General features: G+C 39.0%; 1 protein-coding gene across 1 annotated transcript; it reads left to right on the forward strand.

Annotated features, from left to right (window-relative positions):
* The first annotated feature begins 211 nt into the window (after window positions 1–211).
* On the forward strand, window positions 212–16,174 carry LOC127657474 (cornifelin-like). The gene is made up of 4 exons (XM_052146281.1): window positions 212–332; window positions 1,014–1,143; window positions 8,575–8,720; window positions 15,702–16,174. Exons 2-4 carry the CDS (start codon window positions 1,044–1,046, stop codon window positions 15,828–15,830), a joined length of 375 nt encoding a protein of 124 aa, XP_052002241.1. The 5' UTR covers window positions 212–332; window positions 1,014–1,043; the 3' UTR covers window positions 15,831–16,174.
* The last annotated feature ends 3,740 nt before the right edge of the window (window positions 16,175–19,914 follow it).

A 19,914-nucleotide genomic window follows, 5' to 3' on the forward strand; every position in this document is an offset into this window, starting at 1 on the left:
ATTCCACAAAACTGGAAAATGCTAAATGATAAATTAGGATTTCCACCCATTACTGTAAATAAAATTGGGGGGAAAAAAACAAACAAACAAAAAAACAAAAAAACAAACAAAAAACAAAAACAGGCATAGGCCGCTAAAGACAGAAAAAAAACATTAGGCAGGTCAAGACGCTAATGCGCTTAAATTTGTGGTAAAGAGAGAGAGAGGGAGTGTGTATTTGTGTGTGTGTGTGTGTGAGAGAGAGAGTGAAAGAAAGAGAGCACTCCGAGTTAAGTTTCATTTCACTGAAGTACCACAGCTTCGTCACAAACGTCTTCAGACTAAAAAGCAAGGTAATTTATTCATTTACATTCAAATAAATGTTTTATATAATCCCACTTTAAATTGAGATGACTCATCCCTTAGCGAACAAACAAGTGCATTTATTTGCAAAAGTGTATCAATTAATAGCACAGAAGTTTTTTTTTTTCTAAACGAGCATGTGCAAAATTGTGAAACGATCATTTAGTAGGGTATGACAACTTTTTTGCCACCATAATACGTGGTGTAATTAAAGCGAACTATAAATAACGTGTTCTACAAGCATATCATCGAAAAACCTGAAACTAAAATATGATAACATAATTTCCTATTAAAAAAAGGGAGTTGCTACATTTGTATACAATTTTGGATACAAATATATATATATATTTTGTCTCTTGGGTCAAATTGTCTACTTTTTTTAATTAAAGTTTAAAACTGGCTCAAAATTAAGTAAAAACTTAGACAGGAAATACGGTGGCAGGATGCGATTTCGGAGCCCACAATATGTGCAAATATTTTTAGAAAATGTCTAAAAGTTATCTTGTTACCCTAAACTTGCATACTAGTTGTAGTGCTAAATTAGGATTAATGAATTATATTATTGTAAACGTTTTCTCTCAAATCTCTCTCTCTCTCTCTCTCTCTCTCTCTCTCACACACACACACACGCACGCACGCACACTCACACACACACACACACACACACACAGGTTCACCCCTACCATTCCCCCATTGCAGTGATGGCAGTACAACATCAAACTACCATTGTTACAACCCAGCAGGTTTCCTCTGGTACCTGGACTACAGGGATATGTGACTGCTGTTCTGATATGGGCACTTGTAAGTCAAGACATTCTTATTTGTATAGCGCTTTTCACTACACACATAGTTTCAAAGTAGCTTTACAGGAAATCATGCATTAACAAAAAATGAAACCGTAATATCTATAAAGTCTTCAAGTGATCAATGTGTAGTTTGATTAAATATGATTGTAAATTGTGTATAGAAATTAACTAATTAAATACTAATTTTATTTAGTACCCCTGTGAGTAAGCTATATGCGACTGTGGCAAGGAACACAAAACTCCACAAGATGTTGGGTAATGGAGAAAAATAACCAGACTCACTGTGGTGGCCAGTTCCCCTCTGGCCAAACTACAAGAATATAATGCCAATATTAGTTATTTGTGTGCAGTGCAAGTCATGGTTTTAAATTGGTAAACTAAGTAAGCGTTACGTCCATTGTTTAAAAAAATAAAAATAAAAATAGAAAAGATCTATATATGACTAATGTCTTTGAAGTCCATCCTAGATTAACTGCAGAAGTTCTCACTGATTCATTGTCCTTTTATTAGTTTGCTGATAAAGGCTTTTGTTGGCAGTTAAATGATAGTCTATGTATTCCATTTCAAGAGTGTAGTCCATCAATAGACAAAGGTGATGCAGGCAGAGATTAATGAGGTGCATTGCAGTTCAACCTGCAGGTCATTTCGGTGAGGTTCGGTGGGGTCCATCCTAAGTCCAAGTTTCAGGCAGTGGCATATGAAGTATTCCATGTCTTAATGTTGGAGTTTGCATTAGTTCATACTCTGAAATCAAAAGACTGAAGCAGTCACATAGCAGTGGAGTCCAAGCAGGAATGGAGCTGGACCTGACTGGCTCTGGCAATCTCGGGATATGAATCTCTAGTTTGAAACATTATATTAGCATAGATGTCATTCAATTTTATGTTGAGCTATAGGTCATGATGGATGTTTCTGGTTCTGGCAGACCTAACTACAGCCTAATTATGAGTTGAAAGATATAGGCCTGCATGTCTCGAAAGACAATTCTTTTGCACATTACAAGGTCAACTGTAGATTTTGCAGAATGACTTAGTAGGCCAATCCTTGAATAACAATCCTTGCCACAGTAATTGCAAGTGAATGCGGTAGCAGCTCCAGAGGTATTCACTGCTTTTTCTTTGCGCCGTTCCCTCTTGGTCTGCCAGGTGGAGTGTTTTTTCTCCTCACCTCTCCTGAGGCCTAATTTCACAGCCTGTAGATTTTGCAGAATGACTTAGTAGGCCAATCCTTGAATAACAATCCTTGCCACAGTAATTGCAAGTGAATGCGGTAGCAGCTCCAGAGGTATTCACTGCTTTTTCTTTGCGTCTTTCCTCTTGGTCTGCCAGGTGGAGTGTCTTTTCTACTCACCTCTCCTGAGGCTTAATTTCACAGCCTGCTGCCAGCTGAGTCTGTTGCCGGCAGTTTGCTCCCAGTCACCAGGGTTGATATCCTAGCTCTTCATTTCCCGTTTGCAGACATCTTTGAAGCGCAGGACTGGGTGACCAGTGGCTCGTGTGCCTTACGCCAGCTCACCTTACAAGACATCCTTGTGTATTCTGCCATCCTGCATGCGACGCACGTGTCCAAGCCATCTCAGGCACCTTTGAGTAGAGAGTACATGAAGGTGTATGCCTGGCTAAACAGTTGAGTCTTTAGTCTAGACTTAAACTTAGTGTGTCTGTATCCCGAACAGTGATAGGGAGACTATTCTATAGTTTAGGAGCAAAGTTTGGTCACTTAAGTACTGTGGAGCTAGACCGTTCAAAGCTTAGTATGTAGTTAACAGAATTTTAAAATTAATAAGAAATTTAACAGGTAGCCAATGTAACGATGATAAAATGGGGATAATATGATCATATACCTTGGTTCTATTTAGCATTCTGTCAGCTGCATTTTAAACCAATTGAAGTTTATTTACTGAACTTGCTGGACATCCTCCCAGTAATGCATTACAATAATATAGTCTGAGGTCACGAACACATGAATTTGTTTTTCGGCAACATAAAGCATGTGTCGTAATTTATAAATATTTCTCAGGTGTTAGAATGCCGTTCTACAAACATTTCAAATCTGATTTTCAAAGGACAGATTGGTATCAAATATAACACCTAAGTTCTTTGCTGTAGAAGGCGACGTAACAGTAAATCCATCAAGAGTCAAATGATATTTTAGCTGCTTGTTTTTAGAGGTTTTTGGTCCAATCATTAGTACCTTAGTACTTTAGTAGTGTTTTGTCGGAATTGAGTAGAAGGACATTTCTGACAATCCAATTTGTAATTCATTAATACACTCTGATAATTTGTACAATTGTGAATTTTCATTGGGTTTAGAAGAAATATAAAGTTGGGTATCATCGGCATAACAGTGGAAAATTATTCCATGATTCCTGATAATATCTCACAGGGGAAGCATGTATAAGGAGAAAAGCAAAGGTCCTAAAACTGATCCCTGTGGCACTCCATACTTTTGTTTGATTTGACAATTCCTCATTTAAACAATCAAAGTGGTAGCAGTCTGATAAATAGGACCTAAACCATGCTAATGCAAGTCCACTATCCATCCATCCATCTTCAACCGCTTATCCGAAGTCGGGTCGCGGGGGCAGCTGCTCCAGCAGGGAGCCCCAAACTTCCCTATCCCGAGCCACATTAACCAGCTCTGACTGGGGGCCCCCGAGGCGTTCCCAGGCCAGTGTGGAGATGTAATCTCTCCACCTAATCCTGGGTCTTCCCCGAGGCCTCCTCCCAGCTGGACGTGCCTGAAATGCCTCCCTAGGGAGGCGGCCAGGGGGCTTCCTTACCAGATGCCCAAACCACCTCAACTGACTCCTTTCGACACAAAGGAGCAGCGACTCTACTCCGAGCTCCTCACGGATGACTGAGCTCCTCACCCTATCTCTAAGGGAGAAGCCCACCACCCTTCTGAAGAAGCCCATTTCGGCCGCTTGTACTCATGACCTAGTTCTTTCAGTCATGACCTATGCCTTCATGACCATAGGTGAGGGTAGGAACAAAAATTGACCGGTAGATCGAGAGCTTTGCCTTTCGGCTGAGCTCTCTTTTCGTGACAATGGTGCGATAGAGCGGTGCAATACCACCCCCGCTGCCCCGATTCTCCGGCCAACCTCCCGCTCCATTGTCCCCTCACTCGTGAACAAGACCCCGAGGTACTTGAACTCCTTCACTTGGGGCAATACCTCCTTCCCTACCTGGAGTACGCACTCCATCGGTTTCCTGCTGAGAACCATGGCCTCAGATTTAGAGGTGCTATTCCTCATCCCAGCTGCTTCACACTCGACTGCCAAGCGATCCAGTGAGAGCTGAACGTCACGGACCGATGATGACATGAAGACAACATCATCTGCAAAAAGCAGCGATGAGATCCCCAGATGTCATCGGTCTGTGGTAGAATTGATATAGTATCAACATCAACTCCATAGGACAGAATTAAATGTAGATTACGGTGATGAGTTGGTCCTGTCATATTTTGTCTGACTGCAAGAGAGTTGAGAATATCAATAAATGATCACTATCTACATTAACTACTAGATCTGATAGAAAATGTGCAAAATTCACCAAGAAAACCAGAGTAAGGACCGGGTGATCCATATAATGTAGCAAGGGCAAAAGACGACAGAGATTTTTTATTTATATCTGATGGTGTGATATTAAGCATTAGTAGTTCAAAAGACTTACATTTATATCCTGTCCTCTGAGTTACACAATGTGGAAGCAGGGACGTGGTCGAGTGTCCATCCGGAGAGAGAGAAAGCAGTAAGGGTGCACAAACCTGAGTCTGATAATGTCTAACACCTGTTTATAGTTGCAGTAAGCAGTGGGGAGAGTGATAAAGAGCAACCACGCCAGAGACCAGAGAGAGACTGACTGATAGACTCCAGGAGATTCCAGGAGGTGCTGCGAGCACAAGCAGAGGACCGGCACATGATCCAGAGCCTGCTACACTAGGAGAAAACCCTGGCTGCGACCCTGGAGCCAGCAACCCCCATGCCCCTGGTTGCTCTTATGAAGATGGGGCCCGAAAATGATCCAGAGGCCTTTCTGGATCTCTTCGAAGGGATGGCCGAGATCTGGGTTTGTCCACTTGTCCAGTGGGCTCATCCCATTGGTGTCTGGGAATGCTCACCTTGCGGTGCATTAACTACCGGTGGTGAATCTCCTGGTGTATCACAACCTGAGGAAGACCATCCTGCAGCTGGTTAGCCCCAGCCAGGAGCAATACCACTTTTCCGATCGATGGAGATGGAAGAGTATGGCCAACCATTTGCCATCATCCAGTGGCTCTGGGATGCCTACCGGAAGTGGCTGCTGGCTGAGGACTGCTGGTGATGGAGCAGCTGTTCCGTCTGCTACCAAAAGGAATGGCGGAGTGGGTCCAGTGCCACTGCCCAGCGTTGCTGGAGGAGGCAGATCTCAGCATATCAGAGGGTGGAAGATCCCTCCCTCTCTCTCTCCCCTCCCCCTATGTTTTCCCCGATCTCTTCCCCCCCCTCTCCTCTCACTCTGCTCTCTCCCAACAGCCCATTCCAGTACCCCGGAGGTTTGGAGTCCTGCCACCGAAGCCGGTTCGCCATCTGTGGGGGTTTGTCCCCCCCAGGAACTTCACAGAGGGCTGGGGATGGTGCTCTCATAGGTGGTGGAGGGGGAGGTGCGCCCGGTGCTGTACATTAGCCGCAAGCTATCACTGAGGGAGACAAAGTACAGCACGGTTGAAAAGGAGTGTCTCCCCATCAAGTGGGCGGTCCTCACTCTCCGGTACTACCTGCTGAGGGGGGCCTTCAATCTCTGCTCAGATCATGCCCCAATGCAATGGCTCCACTGCATGAAAGATGCGGATTTGGATTGGGAACTTGCTCTTCAGCTGTTTAAGTTCAAAGTGGTCCAAAGGCTGGGATCGCAGATGGCTGTCGCAGACTTCCTTTCCAGAAATGGGGGGGGGGAAGCAGTAAGGGTAGATGCACCTGAGTCTGATAATGTCTATCATCTGTTTCTAGTTGCAGTAAGCAGTGGGAAGAGTGATAAATGATAAAGAGCGACCACGCCAGAGATCAGAGAGAGAGAGAGAGAGACTGACAGACTGAAAAGTGCTGTGTTTACTGTTAAGCATTTTGAGTTTTAAGATTAAAGACTTACCTTGAGTTTTACCCCCACGTTCCCCATGTCCTCCTGTTCCCTGTCTATGAATTTAATTTAATTTAATTTAAACAAATATATTCATCTGGTTTAAGCCAGGTTTCAGTCAAACAGTGCATATTCAGACTATGGGCTGTATTCATTTTATTTACAATTAGTGCTTTGGTAAAAATAGATCAAATTTTTAGTAGCCCTACCATTACATGATGTTTATCTTTTTCTTTCTCAAGTTTGACCTTAATCCATTTTTTTCTAAATGATTTAGAGAGAGTTTTGTGTTTGGTAGTTCGGGGAACAGACACAGTCTCTATGTGATATCTAGGTGATACAGTCTCTATGTGTTGTAATTTATGTGACCAGTGTGAGGTATCAAGGCAGCTGGCAGACATTCAGATTAACCAGTTTGTCTGCTTCCTGACCTGGGCCCCAGTTAGTAAAATACTGTCATTATTAAGACTATGAGCCAAATTACTAGGGAGGAGAGCGGCACCTTCCCTGGAGGGATGGAGTCCATCGCTCTTTCGCAGGTTAGGTCTACCCCAAAAACTCCAATTGTCTATAAATCCTATGCTATTCTCTGGACACCACTCAGACATCCAGCCGTTCAGTGACACTAATCTGCTGTAAACCTCATCACCATGATGAGCAGGTAGGGGGCAAAAGCACATTACAGTGTCTGACGTTGTTTTTGCAAGTTCACACACCTGAACGTGTGTGTGTGTTGCTTGCTGTACTACCAGCATCCGAAACAGTATCTACCGGCTTCTCTTCTCTCACTGACCTCCACTAGCATTCAGATGCGTGTCTCTTACTCATTGATCTTCTCTGTCAGCTTGACTAATTCCTTCAATTTATCACATGTAAATGCCTCACTACTGACGGAAGAAACTACAGCAAACATGTGGCATGTAATGCAGGAAGCAATAACATATGCGGACGTCATGACTTAACGCAATTGTTTGTTGTTGTTGTTGTGGTTGTTCTTGAGCGGCGTGGGTTTGAGATCGATGTGGTTCCGAATCAGCAGATATTTGAGATTGATGCAAAAATCCTTGTAAAACACAGTGGAGAAAACGAATGCATGCAGTCGAGCTGCGAGATGCAGACAAGCTAAAAAAAGAGGAAATAAAATGAGAGAAACAGGTGCGCGTGGTAAAATACACACAGATGAAACAGTAGAAAGGAAAAACCTGAAGCAAGCGGTAAAATGGCAAAGGATAATACTATGAACATATTAGAATAAGATTAAGCAATGCTAAGAATGCTAGCAAGCTACAAATACTTGTGCAGCATGCTGTCAGCAAAAGGAAGTGACTTTTTGCACATACATGACACCGACTGACCCCTGTCAAAACTCTCACTTTACAGTAATGGCCTAACTAAGGAAGTTTTGGTTCTCTTTCCTGAATCCAGCTTGTTTTAATGTGACATCTAATCTCCTCCAAAATTTGTATAATTTTCTGTTCATCAGTCAATGTGACAAAGCTATTGCTTTTGCAATAATTTCATCGTATATGAACGATTATTACAGTAAGTTTTCACATTCACTATCTATATAACTTAGCATAGTGTCTAAGTACACTCTCTTCTTTTAGCATGTAGTTTGGGAAAATGTAATTCTACACAGAAGAATTACGTCCACACTTATCAAACAATCACAGGGTGCAAAATATATAATTACGCCTCCTCGTTTCTTTACTGGTTTTCTTTCAGAAATTAGAAGCACCCTCTTTGTTTCTGTTCCTGGTTTAAGTGAAACAGGAAGTCGATGGGGGGGTGGGGGTGTTGTGCTGTAGTAAAGACACACGACTGCTAAAATCTCTGCATTCTTAAAGGCCACAATTCCGCTGGTGTTGCAGCTGAGGAACCCAAAATGGTGCCTCGAGTACAGTATAGTAAAACATTTTCAGTACACCTGACATATAACAGTGAAATGTGTGAAACAGTGAAAGCAGAAAAAGAATCAGGGGAATCCCCCATGCTTCTTTAGGAAAACAGAAAGCTAGCCAATCAGAAACACACTCAGCTTGTGGGTTTGCTGAAGATGGTGGGGTTTTTGAGATAAGGCATGAAGTTGAAGTTGGCAAAATGGCAGAGGTTTTAAAAATTTCAAAATTTCAATCTACCTGTGTCTATCAGGGTTTTCTTATATGGTTTATGACCTTTCTCCAATAAAAACACACGCTGTTGGCTTATTAAGCATAATCGATGAAAGATCATTCATGTTAATGCACTCATTTACTCCTTCATCCCATCATTGTATGATTTTATATGTGTGTGTGTGTGTGTTTCAGGTTGCTGTGCCTTATGGTGTTTCCCCTGCATGCAGTGTCAGACTGTCTCTCAGTTTGGCTGGTGTTTCTGTATGCCATTGCTAGACTGCTGCATGATAGTATCCTGCTGTCTTCGCCAGAAGATGAGAGCGCAATTTAACATCCATGTGAGTAGTGAAACTTAAAAGGAGAGATTTTGAAGAATATTTATACAGCTAATTACATGAACTCTCAAAACAAACTGATTCACTAAAATGAACTGGAGTGGACATATGAAAGAAAGAATGCTTCATTTGAGGGAGAGAGAGAGAGAGAGAGAGAGAGAGAGAGAGAGAGAGAGAGAGAGAGAGAATTTTATGTGAGCGCATTGGATTATTGTCGCAGTTCACTTGACTGTAAAACCATACAATGATTTGCATAAATAGGAGCTAAACTTGTATGCATTTTGCCTACACAAACCTGCCTTCAAAGGACTTTGATAATACTGTGTATGCAATATAAGCAGTTGCAATATAAAGGAATTGAATTCGATGTCATTGGTAGATGTCATTACTACACCATTATTGGGGCAAACATGATCTTTCTCCATAAATGGCCCTTCAAAAGATGCTGTGTATTCTAACAAAATTATTTATTGTAAGCAACAAATAGATCTGAAATCTTGTATCTCATTATATTATAGTAAATGTTTTGCTAGTGATTTTTTGGACTCTTAAATAAAATGTGACCTTTGATGTCACAACTCAGGACGGTTACTAGTGAAGGGCTTGAAGCTTTTATGTTAGGGCATAATTCCTGGGTGCTCCAGAGGGATGTCACACTGCATTTAGAGATTAAAGAAATTACTCACCCAAAAATTATAATACTCTCATCATTTACGTGCGTTGCGTTGTGTCCACCCAGATTCATTGCACTCATGCACACTACACAACACACACACACACACACACACACACACACACACACACGACAGCGCTTTGTGTCAGTGATCAAATGACAGGGAATTGAGCTCTTAATGCTATTTTATGTACAAAACAAACCCAGATGGACAGAAATCAAGTATCTTTCAGCCTATGAAAGGTGCACTTTAATTACCAGAAGCATGTCAAGTCTTAACTATCACCAAAGTGCAGAATGAGACGTTTTTGTCTGTAAGCACTTTTCATGTGGAGTTCAAAACGGCACTTGACGTTGGTGTTGCCGCCCTGACACGAATCATGAACGTGGCTTCATGATAGCGGCAGAAAAGAGGATAGCCACAGTCTACCTGCAGATTAATATTGTGGAGGGTGAGAGTTTAAGAGATTTAATGCCCAATGCTTTTAAAATACAACCTATGTGGGAACTAGTTTTTCAATTTTTCAAAGTCCCACTTAGATTTTGGGAAACATTTAATGTTACTTCTATTGGTGCTATTTTAGTGCATTTCTGTCTTTATACTGTGGAAGACTTTGTTCGTAAAGGTTTGTATATTATATTTGTTTGGAATATATAAACATTATATTTTTACATATTGCTTTGTTTTCTTTCCTAAGATGGAAATAAATGTATTTTGACAGGAAAAGTATTATGTATAGTGTAAAATTTCAGCACTTTATAAATCTGCAATTAATTACGATTAACTACAAAAACTTTTTTTTTATTGTTCACGATTAAAAATTTGAATTGACTGACTCTAGTCTAGTAAGTACCAGTATGGATATATTTACAGTTCTTTCCACTTAAGTTTAAGAGGAATGCTAACGAATAGCTTTCTCCAGGTAGCGTAATAGATTTCCTTGGTGCAATGTGGCAAAAACAGCAATGTAGCTTTGTCATGCTACACCAAAAAGTAAAACGTTTTTGTTACTGGAAAAGCTATTCTGTTTTGTCTTTCTATTTTAATTACAGTCAGCCGGTTGTTATCGCACAATAAACCCCGATAGAAGCCTGAAGGGGTTTATTGTATGATAACAACCAGCTGATTTTACGTTATCCCGTTTATCTCATGGCTACTAATCAAATAAATAAATACATGTAAATAACAATTTTATTTGCATTGAAATTTTGTAATTTGAGAAGTAAGGCTGAACTGCTAAAATCCACCTCCGATTTGCATCGGAGTTCGGTTGTTTATTTTTTAATTAAGAGGTCTGGAGATCACAGGGTGATATGAGAAGTAGGAAAGATGGCTCAGATACCCGTATGAGTGGTCTGATATGCCAATGTGCTGTGGTTACAGAGAAATATCAGATCATATAATTAAGTTATAAGCTGGTTCCACACAACAGCAGTTTATTCAGCACACTGAAGCATCTCCTCCATAGACATCATTCAAGACAAATGGCCTTTTGTCTCCTCGTCAGTGTACCACCCACAGAACGTCTATGAGACACACTGCATTGTGCATTGCTATGCTAACCTTTTAGGCTCCCCTTGGTTATCTAGTGCTAGTACTCCAAGACAGGATTGAGAAACAGTAGCTATGTTTCCATCCAAGTCGCACATTTATTTTATGCGAAAAACCATAATATCACGAAAAAATTTGCGAATAAAGCTGCGTTTCCATCCCATGTATTCAAAAGAACAAAATCGCCACTTCTGGAAAAATTGTAGCCACTGTGACTCTTTTATGAATAAAATACTCACTGTTTAAAGCACACAGACAAAACACTGTAAAGAAATGTGTCTCATGTCTGGGAGTGACAGAGAATTTATGGGAGCACTATGTGTGTGTGTTCCTCCATCCTTATTTCTTCGCAGATCTATAATATGTTTTTTTTAAACGTCAATAAACCTGCTATTCGGCACAGTCAATTTTGTATTTGACTTATGTGCTCTGCAAACTCTTTGCAGGCTTTGGATTTTCTTGACACCATAATTTCAGATTGACCAGAGTAACCATTCAGATGCAATGAATGGGCCTCTGGTTAGTCCAGTTATGAACAAGTTATCATGAACAAGGAAGTGTTCAGGTAAAGTTTTGTGTAGCCAGACCTTATGTGACAAAATGTCTTTTCAAAAAGAACCACCCCTTTAGACAGGAAGAGCAGTCTGACTGACATGTAAAGTAATCAAGCATAGTTTGTATTGCTAAACCTTTTGTATTGCAGTTTAAGCATGGATTTATTGAAGATAGATTATACAGTAATAATGGTAAATGAAATAAAAAAAATAATGGCATAGTGATCCTTGAATGATTGTACATAAAATACACATAATAGCAGGAAATTAGAGAAAAATAAGTGTTAAGGGTAAACTATTTCACAGATATAAAAAAGCAGAATATACAAGTCATTAAGTATGTACAGCCGTTACGTCTTAACGTTTTAAAAAACGAAATTCTCCCTGTATAGGACCTAAAATTAATATTTACACATATATGGGTAGTTGACAAATGGCCAAGAAAAAGTACTTTTTTTGGAAAACATAACTTTTTAAGAAAAAATACATATATTTATGGAGTATGAAAACTGTAGTTTCAGAAAATAGTAGTGGTCACTCATTTTGTCAATGACTTCACATATTTTTTTCACGTTTTCACTCAACAGTACTGTAAATGTGTCCTATGGTGTGACATTTAAAAAGTACTAAGAAATTATATTCAATAACATAAAAAAAAATACTTGAGAGAATTGTTCACATTATTCAAACATTTTTTTATTAAAGTGCTATTTATTTTACATGAAAGTACTAATTAGAATAATTTTCACCATGAATAGATGAACTTGATAAACTTTTCCCTACAAATGTCAATAAAACTTTTTCGCCAACCTTACAAAACTGTTTGAAATTGTACCCATATAAGAGGAGATATTATTGTAACTCCCCTAATGCCAAACTTGACTCTTTTTTTTAAAAGATATTTTAAAATAAGTATATTTTTCTGTTGTTTTATGTTTGTCACACCATAGGACAAAACGTCACACCAAAGGACAAAGATAGTCATTGCATATTGAGTCAGCATATATAGTGTTTATTGTAACAATTATAAAGGAGGACATTTGTTTTTATTTTTCAGCAATATAAACTGTGCAAAACATATCACACCAAAAGTAACTTTGATACTTATAGATCCATCAATAAGAAAGCATTGATGCTTATAATATCTTATTATAGGTAGTGATTTAACATATATCTAATTTATTTCTCCTTTCAGTCTCCGTGCACGAGTGTGTTCGGCTGTTTTGAGTAGTGATTTAACATACACTCACCTAAAGGATTATTAGGAACACCATACTAATACTGTGTTTGACCCCCTTTCACCTTCAGAACTGCCTTAATTCTACGTGGCATTGATTCAACAAGGTGCTGAAAGCATTCTTTAGAAATGTTGGCCCATATTGATAGGATAGCATCTTGTAGTTGATGGAGATTTGTGGGATGCACATCCAGGGCACGAAGCTCCCGTTCCACCACATCCCAAAGATGCTCTATTGGGTTGAGATCTGGTGACTGTGGGGGCCATTTTAGTACAGTGAACTCATTGTCATGTTTAAGAAACCAATTTGAAATGATTCGAGCTTTGTGACATGGTGCATTATCCTGCTGGAAGTAGCCATCAGAGGATGGGTACATGGAGGCCATAAAGGGATGGACATGGTCAGAAACAATGCTCAGGTAGGCTGTGGCATTTAAACGATGCCCAATTGGCACTAACTAACTTGCAAATTGTAGCCTCTTTTTCCTATTTGTAGTGGAGATGAGTGGTACCCGGTGGGGTCTTCTGCTGTTGTAGCCCATCCGCCTCAAGGTTGTGCGTGTTGTGGCTTCACAAATGCTTTGCTGCATACCTCGGTTGTAACGAGTGGTTATTTCAGTCAAAGTTGCTCTTCTATCAGCTTGAATCAGTCGGCCCATTCTCCTCTGACCTCTAGCATCAACAAGGCATTTTCGCCCACAGGACTGCCGCATACTGGATGTTTTTTCCTTTTCACACCATTCTTTGTAAACCCTAGAAATGGTTGTGCGTGAAAATCCCAGTAACTGCGCAGATTGTGAAATACTCAGACCGGCCCGTCTGGCACCAACAACCATGCCACGCTCAAAATTGCTTAAATCACCTTTCTTTCCCATTCTGACATTCAGTTTGGAGTTCAGGAGATTGTCTTGACCAGGACCACACCCCTAAATGCATTGAAGCAACTGCCATGTGATTGGATGATTAGATAATTGCATTAATGAGAAATTGAACAGGTGTTCCTAATAATCCTTTAGGTGAGTGTATGTTATCTGTTTGAAATAATGATAGAATATAGATTAATGGATCAACAGAGAAATTAATGTAATGTATACTTAATTATGAACTCATGGCCTACTGTGTTTTCCCTACAAATGTAACCACTTACTTATTAATTTCTTATAAAACACAATATAGTTTATTATTCTGTAATAACAAGCTTATTATGTAATATTGTTGAACCTGAACCTCACACAGGTCTATTCTGATACTGAATAATAAGCAGTCATTCAGTCACTCAGCAAGATCCCTGAATTATTTTAAGATGTATATGGCAACATTTCAGTTTGATTTACTTTCTCCATTGTTCTCTTAGGATCGCATCCTTTCTCTGTGGATCCTTTTAATTCGCTCCCTATACTGTCTGGTCCTCTCTTTTGCACTCATCTCTCCCTCAGTTCTTTCTGTTCTAAAAAAGTTAAGTAGCATTATAAGTAGTAGCACTGTATTTATGTACTTTATATTTGTTTATAGTTGTTACATTATACATTATAGTTGTTTTAGTAACACTTCAGAAAATTTTATGTAGTCTCCAAAAATGGCAATAAACATTCAAATGTAAGTCATTATTGAATTTAAAATCATCAAAACTGGTCAAAAAGAATGAAAAGTATGTTAACAAACTTTATCTATTTGTTTTAATAGCTTCTTAAGGAGGTCTTGTCCTATTGTGTGACATCTGTGTCCTATGGTGTGACAGGCCAAAGTGTCACACCAAAGGACATTTGAGCTTTTGTGGCATGTTAATAACCATGCTAATGCTAGCTGAACTGTCATTAGCAATTGGCATGATACATTTGCATAATATTATATAGTCCTGCTTTTAAAAATACAAATTTGAATTAAAAAAATTAATTTAGGGGTGTCACACCAAAGGACAAAAAAACTTAACAACTTCAGTGGTCTGAAAACATAGTTAAATATTTGAACAATTCTGAGAGAAATACTTACCATGTGCACTGCTCATGGGCTTCATAGGGGTATTCAGTCACATGACCTTGAATGGTTTCTTTCAAATAAATGTAGTTGTCCATGATATTGCCCAACTTAATATCAAGTTATTGCATAACACCAAAGGACATTTTTTTCTGTGACAAACGTTATGAAATTCCTACACTTTAAAAAATGTATATATAGGAAAAGTGATGACCACTTAGTGAAATAGACACTTGCACAATTATGCCAGGAGTGTCCATTAAGATTTTTAAACATTATTTTCTTTATTTATAAAAGTTAATATTTATGAAATAATTTTGTCTACCGTCACACCATAGGACGATTTTGAGATTTGGCTCAAAGTTATAAAAAAATTAAAAATAACTCTGATATTAAAACAACAAATTCATGTAAAACAAGAAAATGTTTAACCATTTACAGTATTCTAAATGATGAAAATGAAAAATCATTTATTTTTTTTCTTCTGTGACGGTGAAAAAGCCACGTCACGTCAACTACCCATATGCTTTTTGTAATTAAATTAAATATTGCACGGTGGTGCAGCGGTTAGCACTGTCGCCTCACAGCAAGAAGGTCGTGGGTTCAAACCCTGGTTGCCCCGGCCTTTCTGTGTGGAGTTTGCATGTTCTCCCCGTGTCTGCGTGGGTTCTCTCCAGGTACTCTGGCTTCCTCCCACCATCCAAAAGACATGCAGGCTAGGTTAATTGGTGTCTCCCAAACAATTGCCGTGGATGTGGATGTGGAGGTGAGTGTGAGTGTATGTCTGTCTATGTGTGGCCCTGCGATGGACTGGCGACCTGTCCAGGGTGTCCCCCGCCTTTCGCCCAATGTTAGCTGGGATAGGCTCCAGCCCCCTGCGACCCTGTACACAGGATAAGCGGTTGACGATGGATGATGGATGGATGGATGAAAACTATTTGACAAATGTTAATTCAGTGGTTTTAATGAAACTCTTTGTTGCATTCACTCTCAGGGTTCCTGCTGTGATGACGTTTGCACTCTCTGCTGCTGTTTTCCATGTGCCTGGTGTCAAATGACTCGAGAAATCAAGATTCGTGCTCGGTCTGGTGCTGTGGTCACCCAACAAATAATGCACCATTGAATATCAGTTTTGCTATGAGCTCCATCAGTATGGGCAATGATTCATTGAGTAGGCGAGGGGGGGATATATTTTTATGTATCTATTATGCTTGTTGACTTTTTTATTTTCAAATTTCAAATTTTATTTAGCTGTTATTCTCCTGTTGCTGATCTCTCATTTTGTGTAACCAATACACATATATTTGTAACTAATTTCAATATATATTAAAATGAATGGTAAAAATAATGGATATCTAAAAAACATCTTGATTGAATAGATCAAAATATTGCCTTATAAAATTAATCTTTTCTACAGTTTTTGTTTACATTTACTGCCGCTTCTGTATTAGTTGAAACATTTCAGTAATAAAGCTGTTTAATCTTGTTCTCTCGTATTTGTGTTGCTGAGTAAATTAAGCATTTTGTTTACTAATACTGATTGGCTGAAAGCCAATTTTTTGCTTTTATGCATACACCTGATAGCAATCTCTGAGATGTGCAGACAATGAAAAAGATGATTCTTACAGGGATGATGCAGAGCTCATGATGCAGTATTTTTCTCCACTACACATGCAACATCTTTAAATAGATGTTCATAGCTGCGTTTGAGGCCAGTCCTTGGTTAGTTTCTAGCAATATATTTGTTATTTTATTTGAGGTCTTATTGTTATGTTCTAGAATATATACACAATATGATTTATGTGGACTCCCAATCATTTGTATCATTTGTGCTTGTTAAATATTTCATTTCATACCTATGGGTATTAATCCCTCCCTTTGATCCTGGCTCACAGTTCGTAATTTAATTCATCCTAAAGGTGTTCAATGGGCCTGGGCGCTCTGTAGGTAAGACAGGTTCTACCACTCTCAAATAATTTTTATTTTCTTGCTTTGTGCTCAGGGGCATTGTCATACTGGAACTGAAATGGGCCCTCACAAAACTTTTACCACAAAGTTAGAAGACACCAAGTTTCAACTTTAAAATTTTACACCATATTTTAAAAGTTGTGACTTCACAGGAATTACTAGAATAGCTACACCCAATAACTGGAAGGGGGTACACATAGCCTACATTTGGCCATGTAATGTGCTTAGAAAAGAATACATAAAAAAGTTAAAATATATGCCATTATTTACACACAAACAAAAAATTAACAAGCAACATATTTGCAACAAGAAAAGGTCACAGATTACAAATTATGCAAGAGAGGATGGACAAAATCCATAGATTTTTTTGAAACATTTGGTTTATTTAGAACTTGTAAATACTACATTCACAGGAGAGACAGTACATTTGCCTAATTTTGTCAAGTGTGTATAGTGGAAAACCATCTTCATATGCCTTTGTGAAATGTTTTATTTCCGGATACAGATCTTGATGCAAATACAAGAATAAGAACTTTGCATCTTCGCGCTACAGTGAAACCGAAAGTCAGAGAAAGTGATTTGGTGCCTCTTTGTATTGGTATGACAAGGCATACCATTTGCATTAGAGCTTTGAACTTAATATGGGCAGCAACCGGCAACCAGAGAGAAAAGGAGAGGTGTAATGTGCTCTCTTGGGATCGTTTAATACCAGATGTGCTGCAGCAAGGGACTAAAAACGGTTCAAGGAATAAAAACGAATGCATTTTTTAGCAGTAACCGAAAACCCGAGTGAACATTTTATTTTAAATGCTGGTAACCGGTTATAACTTGATAATTTCGTTCTGATAATTTTTTCATGAAAACATCACAGTATATATTTTGGACCAGGGCGTCGCACCCGTGGGGGATGTTGGTGTTTTAACACCCACACTTTTCCCGATGAGAGGGTTCAACACCCACACGTTTTCTGCAGTTTTGCACAAACGCCTTACTACTGGCCGCTCTGTGTCTGCGCTCGCTGCGGCTGCCTCCTCTCCCTCTCCCTCTCAAACATGACACCGGCTTTGAGTGTGACCGGCTGATGATTGGCTGTTCTAGCTTAAGTCCCGCCTCTCTTGGTGTGTTAGATTTATCGGTTAGCTCGTGCTGAGGAGGCGGGAACTTATGGTTATGGTTATTTGCATCTCCCTTTTTCAGGTACTTTGAGTGAGTGTTTATGCTTTCGAGCTTTTTAAATAAGCTTGATATGTATTTGGGAAGATGTTCTGTTTATGTTTTGTTGACATGTCGAGTGTTTTCGGTATAATATTTAGTTTTTTAGACTAATGCTAATTTTGATATTGTTCAGCAGCTAGCTAAATTCGGTTATGGATGTGGCATGCAATGTATAAAGTAACTGTGATGAAGGCAGGGAATTGACGAGGAGGAGGGACACATTGCCATTGTTAAGCAGTGTATAAGCAGTGGGTTTATTGCCAGTGTAATTGATTTTGAAATTTTGAGCATTGTTTGTTGATTAGCTGAATACTTTTGTGTAGGGATGCACCGATACTGGTATCTGGTATCGGCCTCAATACCACATTTTCTAAAGTACTCGTACTCGTTAAAAGTCCCCCGATACCGGGGACCGATACCACGGCGTTGTCCAAAGCGGCAGAGTTTACAACAAACTGAAAAAAATACTTGAGTTGCACTGTCACTGTTTAAATTTTTTTTTAGAATTATTTATTCTGTAATATGCTGCATACAACATGCTTTTCATTTTAAATAAATGTTCTTAATTCCAAACTAGTCCCTTGTTTTTTTGTTAAATTATATGACTTAAGCTGTTACCTGTAAATTTAAATCATGTTTTTTTTATTAAGTACTCGGTATCGGTGTCGGCGAGTACTGAAATGCAAGTACTCGTACTCGTACTCGTTTTCCAAAAAAGTGGTATCGGTGCATCCCTACTTTTGTGGATACTTACCTGTTGTGTTTGATTGTACCTGTTGAGGAGAAACAAAGTGAGAAACGATGACATTGTTTGCATACCTTTTGAAGAACTATGAAAGAAAAATGTATATTATTTTATGTTTAAAAACATTATTTATACCACCATAGAAAAAGCTTTGTATGGCCGTTTTTTTTTTTTTATATATATCTCCCCTTTTCAGGGCGCAAGTAAGCAAAATTTAGCAGTCTCAGTCACAGTCCTGTCAGACCCATGTCACTATCAAGCTTACCAGTCTTTTTGTCACGCAGAATCATTAAGATGCAGAAAAGAAAGAGGCAGGAGAAGATTTACACCTTTTTCAAGAGAAATCTTGTAAGTGAAAGTTAAAAAATGTTGACATTAAACAACAGTAGCCTATTACCATTAGATATTGTTTGCATTTATTTCATGATATTACGTTTCAATATTCACTGAGGTTTGCTAGTGCCACAGCTGTAACTGTTTGACCCTATTCCTTTACCACTGCACCCTTGTTTAGGAGAGGAAGTTGCTGGAGGCATCAGTTTCAGAGAGAGCACAGGAAAATTCACAGGTGAAATGAATGTTACCGTTTGTGAAAGAGGTCTATGAAGGAAGAGAGGCCATGTGTGTGTTTTAGGCATGTGCCGGTATAACATTTTCATGCTGCGGTTAATTGATTGAGCTTTTATCACGGTATTATCACAATATTTTAATTCCACAAGAGAAACGGATGGAGTGGGGGGGGATGTAAAAAACAACAACTTGCATCACTTAAATGGGAAGCTTTTTATATCTTGTATGTTATACCTTTTGTACCCTTCTGTCATTGTATTCATCGTTTTTATTGTTAATAAACAAACCACATCCATCCCCCTCACTTTTGAAAAGCTTGCTACGCCCCTGCAGAACACTACATGTTGCCGCACAAAAGACCTTTTGACAGAGATGGGACCAAGTCACACATGTGCAAGTCTCAAGTAAGTCTCAAGTCTTAACCTTCAAGTCTCAAGTAAGTCCCAAGTATTTTTTTCTTGGGCAAGTCAAGTCCAAGTCAAGTCACAGGCTATGTCAAGTCAAGTCCAAGTCAAGTCACAGGCTATGTCAAGTCACCTTATTATTGTAATTTTACCTGCAGAATCTGATCATAATAAAGTGAAAAGACAAGATATAAGTAACTGTCAGTAAATTACAATACTCATGTTCAGTAAAATACATCATGGAATCAAACAAAATTGTAACTTCATAAAATTATTTATTTTTCACTTCTGCCAACAGTGTTTGA

Source organism: Xyrauchen texanus, chromosome 2 (assembly GCF_025860055.1).
Source record: "Xyrauchen texanus isolate HMW12.3.18 chromosome 2, RBS_HiC_50CHRs, whole genome shotgun sequence".
Lineage (NCBI taxonomy): Eukaryota > Metazoa > Chordata > Actinopteri > Cypriniformes > Catostomidae > Xyrauchen > Xyrauchen texanus.